A 13,708-nucleotide genomic window follows, 5' to 3' on the forward strand; every position below is an offset into this window, starting at 1 on the left:
TTTTTTTGGACAGCAATAACGTTCATGTTACCGATAAAGCTAAAAGCCACGGACGCTATGTATGTTATGGCGTCGGGGAATGAGTTTCACTTACTGCACAACCTAGCTGGCTAACGTTATCGTTACATTCACAATAGACTTTATGTACCGTGAAAGGTGCTAATATAAAAGAAGTGAACATAATCATACATTGTCTGTAAATATAGCTGCCAGCGTTATAACGTTAACTTGTTAGTTGTCTCGCCCCAGTTTACGCCACTGTTATTAACTAATGTTATCGTTAGCAACTTTTTTTCCCTGAAAGACAAATCTCTTAAAAAATATTGATAAATAATTTAAAAATTATTTCTAATTTCATACACATTAATATCTTTATATTTGTCTTGTCTTGTAGAAAACAAGCAAGGAGAAATGCTGTTTTTTGACTTACATTATGTGAACGTTAGTTAATTATGTTAAGAAGCTTGCTAAAGCTGTTTTGTTCAGGTTTACTAGTAACCCAGATCAGTTTTACGGGTAAAACGGTTTTAGTTCGGGTTAACGCTCGCTATGGGTTCACTTAAGTTAACTAACTCTCTAGCAGGGTTCACTTTTGCAGGTGAAACTATTTGGCTTATGTATATTAAGTAAAAACGTTAGCTAAAACGGTGGTTCGCCTTAACGTTAGCAAACATCTTAGTTTAGCAACTGAAACCGTTTGTTTCAAAGATTCATTTTAAATGATTTAAGACTGTTCTTATCAGTAATAGTTTCTCTAATCAGAATACCAGTAACGTTAACGTTAGTTCACTGCTTTCTTCCCATGTCATATTTTGAAAATGCATCATTACTGGCTCAGTTTTAAGGCAGGTATCATAAAGTCAAGATTCATAACGTTAACCGTTCATCCCTGTGTTCTCAGGGTCCTATGAGCCCTTTATGTCTCTTGACATAAATTAATATTTTAAGAGATTACTATGGGCTAACGTCGGGGTTTGGAGTTGAATGGTATAAATCTGTCACAGCCACAGTGGAAATATCAATGTATAAAGTCAAGAAAACTAGATATATATTTCACCTAGTGAAAAAAATTGCTGAGGACATAAACCCCTTTCAAAAGGTCATAAAACCCTGGAAACAGATTCGCTCCTGAATCATAATTGACAACTCCAAGTTGACTCATAAGTCTGAATTTTGTGACTTGGTCAGTCGTCAACTCTGAAAGTATGTCTGCAAATTGCAGCCCGGTAATCTTAAAGATAGGAAGCTCTAGCCAACAGAATCAAGTATTCTGGTTTAGTTATTTAAGCAATAAAGAGTCCCATGTCTTGCCAGTTTTTAGATTTTACCATATACATACACACACACCCACACTCTGATACTTTCTTATTTTTATTTTCTTACTGTGTATTTCAGACCTGCATGGTGTTAATGGAACATACGCCACAAACCTGGATGATCCGTCACTGCTACAAACTTGCATTTTTATATTTCTCTTGAATTTCTGTTTGTGTGTACCAGACTAGCATGGTGTCAGTTGAAGGTCTGGCCAAACTGGTGGATCCCTCCCAGCTGACGGACGACTTTGAAGGCTCTCTGGACTACAACCACGAGGAGTGGATGGAGCTGAGAGTCTCTCTGGAGGAGTTCATGTCCAATGCTGTTCACCTGTTGTCTAAACTGGAGGACTTGCAGGTGGGGGACGGACAGATATATGTGCAGATGAGTGAATGGACAGTCAAGGGAAAGATGGATGAAAGGATAGATGTATGGAAGCTTAAACAGAATTAAAATTCATCCCAATATGAAAAAGTTTTCCTGTGTGTTGCAGGAGCTTCTGTCCAAGAAGGAGTTTCCTGCAGACGTGGAGGGATCTCGTCGGTTGATAGAGGAGCACACGCAACTAAAGAAAAAGGTGAAAAAACTACCCTCAGGACAGTCTGATACTGTAAAAACATCTGAAGAAATAAACATTTAGCTGCATTTCCAAAAGCTGGGCTGAAGCTACTTTTGTTAGTTCTCTCATCATTACAGACAACTTTGAATCATGTATATTTTCTTATACTCTCCTCTCCTCCACTCCTGTAGGTGCTGAAGGCTCCAGTGGAGGAGTTGGACCGGGAAGGCCAGAGGTTGCTGCAGTGTATCCGATCCAGTGATGGTTTTTCAGGAAAGAACTGCATCTCAGGTTCTGCTGACTTCCAGAGCTTGGTGCCCAAGGTAAGTCACCCATTCCAGGGGAAGTTTACACTTGCTGGGAATATATATATGACTGATCAATATCAATATCATAACTTTAAAAATCATATTTTACCCACGGTACAGCAGGGAAAAGGGCATTCAAACAGGACCAAGGAGAAATCACCAAAAGACAAATGAAGGCTTCTTGGTTGTAAATATATATATAATCTGAGGGAACTGACAGTTTACATTCACACGTACATTTTCATACACACAGAGCTCATTTGACTGCTTGAATATTGACAACAAAAAACTAAGATTTACTCTCACTAGGAAATCTGGCAGTAAATACCAAACACAATATGAACCGCACCAACACATTACAGAATAGACCAGTCATTTTTACCAGTAAGTGATGTGGTATGTGATGCTCCTAACAAAATTCTGCATGTTCTGTCATTAGAACCTGTGAACACTGAAAGTACACTATACCATAATGCATGATTAAGTGCACGCTCTCATGTCTTTCTTCAGCTAACCAAGGCCTAAACTTGTTAGCAATAGGTGCTCTAGATGATGGGAACTGAAAGAAAAATGCATCTGCATGAGTAAAAAGTGTTGAAAAAAAACTTGAGCAGGAAATTGTATTTCACATTGGGATTTCCACCGGACAAAAACATACAGAACATGTTCAGTTATTCTGTCTGACTATGAACTGCTGCATTTTTCTCTGGTTATTTTTGACAATCATACCTAAAGTCTGTCTAACCAGTTGAACTCCAAATGGATAAGACATTATAAGATACATCATCTAACCACTTAGCAAATCATGCTATTTGCCAGGTGGCCAGTCTACTGGATAAGCTCCACTCCACGAGGCAGCATCTCCATCAGATGTGGCACGTCAGGAAACTGAAGCTAGACCAGTGTTTCCAGCTCCGCCTCTTTGAACAGGACGCAGAGAAGGTGAGTCATACCTGAGCCTGATGTCACTAAATGAGCAAAAATTATCACTAGGACTGCGAGACACAGAGAAAATGCAACAAATGTAATAAACCTGTATATTGTGATGGCAGCATGTGTTGGGAATTGTGTTTAATACAAAGGCGTCTAAACACAAAAACGTAAAAATATATATTTAAACATAAGGTAGCCTTACTTAACACTTATGTATTATTATGTATTATATGTAGCATTCCTGCAGCTGCTTCACAGTACAGGTTCCCTAATGATGCCTTCTTGTTTTACATCCCGTGAGGCTTTTACCGTGAAGCAGCAATTGTGTAGATCATTAAAAATTGCTCTAAATATTTGTTGCTTTGCTGTTGATGGATCAGCCATTCTGTTTACTGAGGAGGTGGAACCTAAAAATGCATTCAGAGGCTAAAAAAAGGTTGAAAACATAATATTTGCTAACAATTTGTCAGCAAAAGTAACATCTCATCCTCAGCTTTGATTCAATATAATAATAGGATTTTTAGTTTGAAATTACAGGGCAGAGCCTCATCCAGTGTTTCCTATTCATTTTGCTGTATGTTTATCTCTACTTCCATCTAGGATTTAATCTTCTTTCCAGCTTTCCGTCCTCCAGAACAGTTTCATACATTCTATGTGCTTTTCACATCTGTCATCATACATTTTTCCGGAAACGCCTCACTGGTCTAAATAAATTAGCTTGTACTGCTAATCTAAATGGGAACACTGTTAACAGTCAATACAGCTTAAAATCAGCCCACATTTCTTCACTTACCCAGCCAAGTGATTAGCTGCGGTTGTGAGTGAATGTTTCGATTCGATTCATCATTATCGTACCATTGTGTCTAAGACAACATGCGGAACAATTTCATTTTCATTTCAAAAGGATATATATATATGTATATAATATATATATGCTACAAAAATATAGCATTTAAACACAACAGAAAATACCTACATTCATCATTGATTACTGCAAAGGAATGTCTGGGAATATATCCTGGTGACAAAGCTTACAGTTTTAAAGATGATGGATGCAAAACCGTTATTATGACGATACTGTATGGCCGATCCAAGATGGCTGAACCATGTCCACTTGAAGCCCTCTGAACCATGTCCACTTGAAGCCCTCTTGCTTCATGTGTTTGGTAGTATCCTAAGTGTTGTTGATGGCTTGCAGACTCACACAGACACAAACACACCCTCACATACAGACAGACAGGCGTCCGCTGACTTTGTGTGTTGTTCCATACAGAAATCCACATGCAGGAGCAGTAAATATTTACTGTAAAGCAAACGGAGAGAGAGAAAAAGAAAACGGTTTTGTCCACATCAGTGTTGTCATGCTGAGGAACTGTGGGGGTGTGTAGATGGGTTTACACTGTGGGAAACACTCAGCAGCAGTTAAGCCAGGGAAATAGTCAGACCTGACGAGGTGTTCGCTCTATGGAATTGACTGCTAGAGAAATGGCTCTGTACTTTGGATAATGTGGTAGCCATGGTAACCACACGGCGCCACAACCGACCCCCATCTGTCTGCAAAGATTGATTAAGATGGAGAAGCAACCTTGAAAGTTGTCCTGGCTTCTTAGGCTTTACACAGATCAGCTGGCAAAGATGAGAATATTAAAGGAATATTAGTTTTTTCATGTTTATGTCCGTTAGGTCAAAGTTTCTCAGTTATGGTAACATTTTAATCATCAGCTTTCTCATAGACACACAAGATTAGTCAGGGCAGCAGCTTGATAAAGCTTCACACATGTTTTATTACATGTGTGTAACATGTTATGAAGTTAAATCCCTGGTAATGTCAAAGTGAAGATCAATAAAAGGATTATTTTCTTCTCTATAAGCTGAGAAAATTCTTCAGTGTTTTAATGAAGTTCATTCTTGATCTTGAAAACTGTAGTTTGACAAAGACATTTGAACTCAAGGTCCACATACTAGCTTTTCCAGAGCTTTCATCCACAAAAAGCCAGAAGTGAGCCTGGACTTAAGATTTGTCAAACACCTGGAGAAAAATAAAAATAAAACAGTTTTGTCCACATCAGTGTTGTCATGCTGAGTAACTGTGGAGGGGTCTGGATGAGTTTACACTGTGGGAAACACTCAGACCTGACGAGGTGTTCGCTCTGTAAAAATGACCGCTAGAGAAATGGCTGTGTACTGTAGATGATGTGGTAACCATGGTAACCACACGCTGCCATAACCGACCTCCATCTGTCTGCAAAGATTGCTTCAGATGGAGAAGCGACCTTGAAAGTTGTCCTGGCCTCTTAGGGTTTACACTGATCAGCTGGTTATGATGAAGCCGACAAGAGATAGTGACGTTGATGTTTTTAAAGAAATATTTCTTCATTTTTTTACAGCCTGTAATTTTGGCCAAGGTTTACTTTGTTGTAGACACAGAAGTATAGTGATTCAATTTGATTCGATTCGATTGGAATCAGTGTTTTATTTAAGTTCATTCTTGATCTTGAAAACAGTAGTTTGATAAAGATATCTGAATTCAAGGTCCACATACTAGCTCTTCCAGAGCTTTCAACTGCAAAAAGCTATAAGTAAACATGGAGTTAAGCTTTGTCAAACTTCAGTTTTTGAGAGAGAAGTCCTTTTAAATTGAACAAATGGTCTTCTCACATGTGCTCTCATTGCAAATGGTTTATATTTGTTCCTGAGGTTTTTCTGCACTCACAGTGATAAAAAAAATTTATGTGTGACATAATCTTTCCGTATAATTAATGTTGCTGTGTGGTGTGTGTGCAGATGTTTGACTGGATCAGCCACAACAAGGAAGTGTTCCTGCAGAGTCACACAGAGATTGGCCGAGCTTACCAACATGCTGTGGAGCTGCAGACTCAACACAACCACTTTGCCATGAACTCTATGGTACCTAATGTCATCATAAATCATAAATCTTACATTATATCACTGTAGATCACTGTGCAGGACAGCAGCGATAAGAAGAGGTTACTGTACCATCATGATAAACACACAGACTCTGTGCTAGATTATCTGTTTATCTGCCCAAGTTTTAACTACACTTAGAATTTAGTAATTTAGTTTAGGTTAAGTTAGCATTATTTACCTTTGTTTATCATAATAAAATATTGCAGAAACATGCAAGCCATGGCTTAAAAATAAAAACATACTTCTACATCGGTTAAAGGTGCAATGTGTAAGAAATAGCCAGAATCTTACACATTCAAAAGAATGTAAAGAAGTCACAGTTGTGACATTATGTCAAAGACTTCTATGTACTGAGTTGCAGAGATATCTTCTGATGTTAGCATGCTAACGAGCTAGCCCTTGCCCATCCTGTCTTGTAATTCCACTTATGCCCAGAGAGGCGATAGTCCGAGTATAGCTCAGGCCTACCTCTGTAGTTTCAGTTGCGAGATGTGTGACAGTGGCGAGTTTGCCACTTTACACAAGGTCTCTTATTGTTTTTAGTCTAATAAATAAACTAAATAAACTTACAGAATGTCAAGAAAGGAAATATCCATGTACCTATTTTCCTTATCAAACTGAAAAATACAACCGTACACACACTTACAGTATGACATAGTATATCATGCAAAATGTTAACGATTAAATCCAGTTGTATTGATGACAGTAAGACCGACATCATTAGCCATTTGGTTGCCAACAGCATTTTGTTAATTGTATTTTTTTTCTTCCCAGAATGCCTATGTAAATATCAACAGAATCATGTCAGTCGCGAGCCGTCTGGCCGAGGCCAGTCACTACGCCTCCACACAAATAAAACAGATCTCAGGTCAGCTGGATCAGGACTGGAAAAGTTTTGCTGCTGCACTTGACGAGCGCTCCACCATCCTCGCCATGTCGTCTGTCTTTCACCAGAAGGCTGAACAGGTGAGATCATGAGAACAAATGTAAAAGTTACCTGAATAGGTGAAAACACATTGGCCATATTTGTGAATAAAAAAACCCTCCTCCTTACGTGATGTAGGGACATCCTCTTCACTTCTTTACTGCTTGGTTGCAGATCTGGTAACCATCTAGTGTAGCAGTCTCTCTGCAGCGCACACACACACACACACACATGTCCAGAATGTAAAATGTAAATGGGACATTTTTAGTGTCTGATTATATTTAATAGATCAAACTGCTCTACTGCTGATTCTTGGAAGGTTGACATGGCAACAGATGGGACTTGTTTGATTCCTGCTGGGCCCTTGACATTAGCTACAAGTGTACATTTGAGAGAGCTGGAGATGAAAGACTAAAAGAGGGAGAGACAGAGTGGTGGGGGCAGAGGAGGGATTGGCTCAGATTGAGAAAGAGTCTAATGAAAAACAGACGAGCAAAAAAAGTGTCAGGATGAAAGGTGAAACTCAAGATGGGGAGGGAGAGACAAGAGAAAGGAAATTGGCAAGACTATAGATAGAAGAGTGTGAAAATGAGAGCAATTTAGAGAGAGAGAGAGACGTAAAGGCTGTCTTCATTTTTTGCAGCCACATTAACCCTGTTAGTAAATTACAGCAACACTAAAGTCCTCTTGAGTTTGCAGTTTTCATTCATGTATTCCACAGCACAGCTTATTGTGTGTATATATACATATATATATATATATATATGCTGTACCGGTATCTACTCTGACCAGATCTGGCACTTCCTAGATGGAGTTTGTCAAACATGGCGCATGTGAATTTTATTGAAATTGTACACTGAATTCAATATTGCTGACATAGTTTTGGGTTCAGGTCATCGCAGAGAGACTTTAAGGGAGTTAACGTTTTAGAATGTTACATGTGCCTACCAAATTTTGTACGTCTTGATGAAACGTACCACGAGGGGTGCTCTGCTGAAGGCCCAGGACAGATGATACACTGCGCTATGGGTGAAAACAGACCAAGAATGTACAGATCTGTTTGTTATATCTGCAACTGTAATCTGAAAAAAAACCCTCACATGTACATAACTTTATACAGTGGTTTTCCACAGCCTCACGATCTTGTTAGATTAATTCTCATGTTAATACACACTTTGTATGACTTTGTTTGTGTGTCTGTGTTGCTTCCTCAGTTCCTGTCGGAGGTGGAGGCCTGGTGTAAAGTCTGCAGTGAGGGAGGGTTACCGTCCGAAATGCAGGAGCTGGAAATCGCTATCCACCGCCATCAGAGCCTGTACGAGCAAGTCACCCAGGCTTACACTGAGGTAAACAGCTAAACAGCACAGCTAACCACATAACCTAGTAACTGGAATCCACTGATCATCCACTGCCTCAAGAGCCTGTATGAGGTCAAAATTAAATTTGACATCTTGGCACTATACTAAAGGCCGTTGCATCTGTTATCAGCTTTTGCCTGTTGGTTTCTACATCGAAGTTATGAAACCTGGAGTTTGAGTTCACTGCTCACAGCCATCTTTCTTAGGCACCAATTTCTTCTGTTGTGTCATTTTCTGTCTTTGCTTACAAAACATTGCTTTTGTATTTCTTCCTATTTCCCAGCATGCTTAGTTTTTTTACTTTCCTGTGCAGTGTAGGAGAGCTCCAACATGTCTGTTGTTTATTACTGTGACAGTGATGATTAAGAAAGACATTTATACGCAGTAAGTGCTGCTATGTGGCATCTCAGTAATGCTGGCTGTGATGACAGGGTGGCGTTGGTCAGCTGCCGCACCACCGCCATCCAGAGCCGCAGTCTGAAAACCCTCTGTGTTCCACTAAATTTAGTCTGAGAACACTCCCGCTCTCCTCCGGTATTTTATCTTTAGACGAGCTGTTGCAGTGTTAGCTGAATTTATGCTTATCTTTGAAAAGATAAGCCCATATATATATATATATATATATATATATATATATATATACACACACACACACACACATATAAAGCTCTGGGCAGAGGCTCAGACTGAGGCGGTTAGGCTTGGCAAGCTATGACAGCATTGTTTCCTGTGAGTGCTGCAAAAAGTGACATTCTCATAGACTGGTGAGGGTTTTTATCTTGTACCCTTGATGCATTCATTTAATGAGATGAATGCATGTCACAGTGCTGCCCGAGTTCTTTTCAAAGTTTTCAGAAACGATATGACACAAAATAAAGATCTGTAAGCAGAAGCTCCTTTTGTTTGAAAGGTGAATTACAACATCATGTTCTCTGTTCTATGAAATAATGTGACTACAAAACATCTTTGAATGATTAAAAGCAGAAAGAATGAAGATGCAGGCGTTTCTGCCAGGCGCGCGTGTGTGTGTACAGGCATGTGCTGAATCTGCTCTTTGCTTGGTTGCTTTAAGCGAGACAAAAACTGTGTCTATAATCACTGGTTCAAAGGAAAAAATTCCCTCATGCAGTTTGGTGTTTTACCTTCTGATCAAGGTAATAGCATGCATTGAATGTCTTGGTTTTGAATCATCTTCACAGCTAACCATGTAAAAGCTACTTTTTAGGTTGTTTCTCTTGCATCTCATTATGTAAATCTTCTTAATTTATTTTCATGTTAGTGCCAGTCCTGGAGTGTTCCAGCTCAGGAGTCAGTAAAATGTCTGGAAAAGATTCAAATAAAAGCAGAAGTGCTGAAACAAATAGTTGATTAGTCATGAGCCATTTATTTCATTCAAAAGCCCATACACATGGAACAGCGAGACATGTAAACCAGCCCACAACATCTGAAATAACTCAAATCAGCAGGATCTTGAAAGTTCACTATCGTTTTGTTTTAAATAGCCTTTACTGATAAAAAAAACACACAACAAGGCAATTCAAAAATACTATGAAAGCCATGAAGAAAAGATATTGAAGAAACATATAAAAAGATACACAGGGCTGCAGAAAGGAAATAGCAGTCACTGCTTATGTGTGATGCAGAGGTTTCAGTGGTGTGTTTCCATGTATAATTTTGCAATTAGCGGTCAGGAGTTAAATGCTGATTTAGGAAGTATATATTTGTTTGGAGGAGGAGAGAGAATAAGGGGAAGATAATGGAAGCTCGGCAGAGAAGAAGCAGAAAATGCTAAACCTTTTTTAAAAAACATTTTTTTTACTCTTGTCATCTGTCTGCCTGTTTTCTTCCCTTCAGTCTGTCTTTATCTACCTGTCTGTGTTTCCAGGTGAGTCAGGACGGTAAAGCCCTACTGGATGTCCTCCAGAGGCCCCTGGGTCCTGGCAATTCTGATTCGCTGACAGCCACTGCCAATTACTCCAAAGCGGTCAGTACCATTATGTGAAGGTTTATAAACTAAATTCGGGAACTAAGGCCACGCCTCAAACTCATCCAATTTCTGCACACCTAGTACTTAAGCGCACCTTCTCCGTTCACCTACCCTCGTCTCGGCTTTCTCATGAGCGTGACAAACAAACGAAACCACTTACCTGCAACGTCGGACTCAGAACTCATTCTCAATCTCTCGGACAGCGACATGTTCGACGAGCATCTAACGTCAGATACACCGGAGCCTTCGCCTTCTCCCGAACAACTTCGACCGAAATGTCTGCTGCATTCAGCTACTAATATTCCCAGGCGATCTCAGCCTACCATCCCCGACGATTCGAATATCGTCGGGCCTTCGCCCGCCAGCAGCTCCAGGGGGAGATCCCGGCTTCGGCGCTCCGAGCAACCAGCATCGACTAGCTGCCGTCTACGGGTCCGCTCAAGGTCCCGGCGCCCGAGCGACCTCCGAGCCAGCACCCCGGCCGTCCTTCCACTCGAAACATCTCTGAATGGACAGTTGTCCGGTTCCAGAAAGAATTTAACCGGAGAAACATCTCCTTCCAGCACTCTGACAATAAAGCGAAACTTTTCCAACTGTAAAAGGAGCCGCACACAACTCTCCAACGCAGAGCTCCCCAGCACTTCCAGGTCGCCAGCGCTACTTCTGAGGCAATGCCAACGACTCCGTGGTGCGTCCCACGGCGACAGAAGCATTACAACCCCATATCAGCCCTCACACAGGGCCAGGTTGTATCAAGTTCAGTTGCACCTCAATCTCTTTCCCATTTCTATTCTATTTCTCAAACGTCACTATCAACCAGAGCACATACATCCCTCCATCCCCGCATCCTTTCTTCTTCCCTTGTTCCTACTTTCCCTATCCCTTCTCCTCTGGCACCATCGGCCCTTCCTATCCGATACCGGCGGCAACCACAGCCGCCCAGACCACATCCACACACGAGACCCCCGATACCAGCTACCGCAGCCGCCCATAGACCGCATCCACACACGAGGTCTACGAAAACGCCATCGACCAGACTATACCTCCTGTCTATACTTTTCTCCCTCCCTACCCCCCTTCCTACCCCCCTACCCCCTCCCCATATCCCAAATGCATCAAATGTGACTTTTCTCTCTTCTAATGCATCCTTTTCTCCACAGCTCCACCCACTGCTGCGCCGACCGGTTCTTTCCACTTTTCCACCCCCGTCTAATCACTTCACTTCAGCCAGAAACAACACCAAACTCTCTTCACCGATTAATCCATCCTCACATAACCTGTTTATTCACACCTCTTCACGCTAAAGATTCTCGCCAGTAACCACATCGAACTCGCTTCATCGATTAATCCATCCTCACGTAGGCTAACCCGTTAATTCACACCTCTGGTGCGCCCCGTGGGCACAGCCAGACCATCCCCAGTGCCACCCTCTTCACCCAAAACATTCTCGCCAGCAAGCACATCAAACTAGCTTCACCGATTACTCCATCCTCACATAACCCGCTTATTAACACCTCTGGTGCGCCCCGCGGGCCCAGCCAGACCATCCCCCGTGTCACCCTATTCAGGAAAAAAGATTCAAGTTCAGTCTTCCCCGACCGCAGATCAGAGCTGGATGATTACCTGTCCCTAATCTTAGACCTGGCCTCGCGGTTCGGCGGCAGCGGCTTCTATCCCGTCCTCTTTTCATCTCAAGCCGCCGGCCACATACAGCAGTTCAACCAAGGGACGTACTGGGGCACCCTAGACCCCAAGCTTACTGCCGCGTCTTTGCAGCACGGCCATCAAACTGCATTCTCTGCGGTGCATCATCAGATCCGGTCTCAGCATGCACCCTTGCAGTCTACCACTCTGTAACTTACGGTATCGACCGAAACAGCCTCGGCATCGTATATAATCGTAACGTCTTCAGTCAATACAGTACTTCAGTCGACACGTACGCCTTCTCTTGTAACTAGATCACTACATAAACAAACGAATATAAATAAAATAAATAAATACAAATGCTAGCAGTTTTTGCTTGCAGCCAAACACGCAAGCAACTCAACGAAAGAAAGAGAAGAGCACAGCTTTTTCTCCTCATGTGCACCGTAAACCGTACAATAAAGGCCTGCACGTGCCAAGTACACGCGTGATTTAACAGCCGCACACCTTCGGCTGCAGTCTAAGGCATGTTCGCCTCTGTTGCAAGTTTCACCACAAGCTCGGATTTCCGTCGGTGTCATCTTTTGGTACCATCTAACACTTCGCTATCCATTTTCATGTACTTCCCGCACCTCTGCCGACTCAGTCAATGCAATACTCAACCATCAATCACGCCATCGCCCACACCGCAGGACGAGGAGCCTGGCCATCCAAGGCAGATATCAACAGCGTTTCGAAGCATTTCCCTTTCTGCCCGACTACTGGCACCTTTTTGGCGTTCTCTGGAAGGGCGCCACTACTTTCTCGTCTAACCTTCGGGCGTAAGAGCAGCCAAAATATAAACTGAAATAAATAAACAATAAAAGCTAGCTAAATTAATTAATATATATTGAATAATATATATTTAACATATATTAACGTCACAGATGACTTCCTCACCTTTTTGCCACTCTCTATGCCACCATCTTATGGCCTCAGCATCTCGACTTCCGCACTCCACAAACTCGAAGTCCCAGGGTCACTCAGGCATCCTTGCCCCCGAAAAAACCCATCGCATTTCCTTGCTAATTCCAAATTTCCTTCTGGCCACCGTTGCACCAAATGCCGTCTTCTCTCACTACTGGGCCACTTACCAACACCACCCGGACCACCCCACAAGGTCTGTCCTTCCCGTCACATCTCCTTTCCGTAGCTGCTACCATCCCATCTCTTCATGACCACATCAAACCAGACGCCGCATGCATGAAGCTTAAACACGGTTACGTTTCCTCTCATCCTGGAACGGCATCTCCCTCTCCACGTCACCAAGCCAGAAGTCATCCAGCCCTCCACAGACGCTGCCCCTCCTGTCGTCTTCGGCTACTACGGCGGTAGTCGGTTCGCAGCGGACTGGCCACCTGAATTTCTAGCCCTCCCTCCTTCCCCTACCATCGACGACACCTACCCAGTTTATCACAGCCATTCTTTGGGGGTCTAAACTGCCTAAGAAAACTATCACAATATACTCAGGCCTAGTGCAGTGGTAGAAATAATTAACAGAGGATGATCCCATTGCCCAGACATAATGCAATCCATGCACCTTGGTTTAGCACAGTGCCATTCGTCATCCGAGCCTCTCATATCCCAGGCCGCTGGTCCTCACCAGCATACCTCACTTACATCCGTTGCGACCTAAACGATATCAGAAACGCTCCCACACACCTTTCATCTGAAGTTCCTTTGGGGGTTTCCGCACGTCCGCGGACTAAG

The 13,708-nt window shown here is 42.2% G+C and overlaps 1 protein-coding gene across 3 annotated transcripts in view; it reads left to right on the forward strand.

Moving 5' to 3' along the window:
- The window catches only part of kalrna (kalirin RhoGEF kinase a), a 115,111-nt gene that overhangs the window by 1,361 nt on the left and 100,042 nt on the right, over positions 1-13,708 (forward strand). For all 3 annotated transcript variants that reach the window (XM_046055046.1, XM_046055044.1, XM_046055045.1), the window contains exons 2-9: positions 1,501-1,674; positions 1,811-1,894; positions 2,068-2,199; positions 3,004-3,126; positions 5,902-6,024; positions 6,820-7,011; positions 8,185-8,316; positions 10,214-10,312. In XM_046055046.1, coding sequence (XP_045911002.1) covers positions 1,501-1,674; positions 1,811-1,894; positions 2,068-2,199; positions 3,004-3,126; positions 5,902-6,024; positions 6,820-7,011; positions 8,185-8,316; positions 10,214-10,312 — 1,059 coding nt within the window. The remainder of the gene's footprint in view (positions 1-1,500; positions 1,675-1,810; positions 1,895-2,067; positions 2,200-3,003; positions 3,127-5,901; positions 6,025-6,819; positions 7,012-8,184; positions 8,317-10,213; positions 10,313-13,708) is intronic.

The sequence above is a fragment of the Micropterus dolomieu genome, linkage group LG07, assembly GCF_021292245.1.
Source record: "Micropterus dolomieu isolate WLL.071019.BEF.003 ecotype Adirondacks linkage group LG07, ASM2129224v1, whole genome shotgun sequence".
Classification (NCBI taxonomy): domain Eukaryota; kingdom Metazoa; phylum Chordata; class Actinopteri; order Centrarchiformes; family Centrarchidae; genus Micropterus; species Micropterus dolomieu.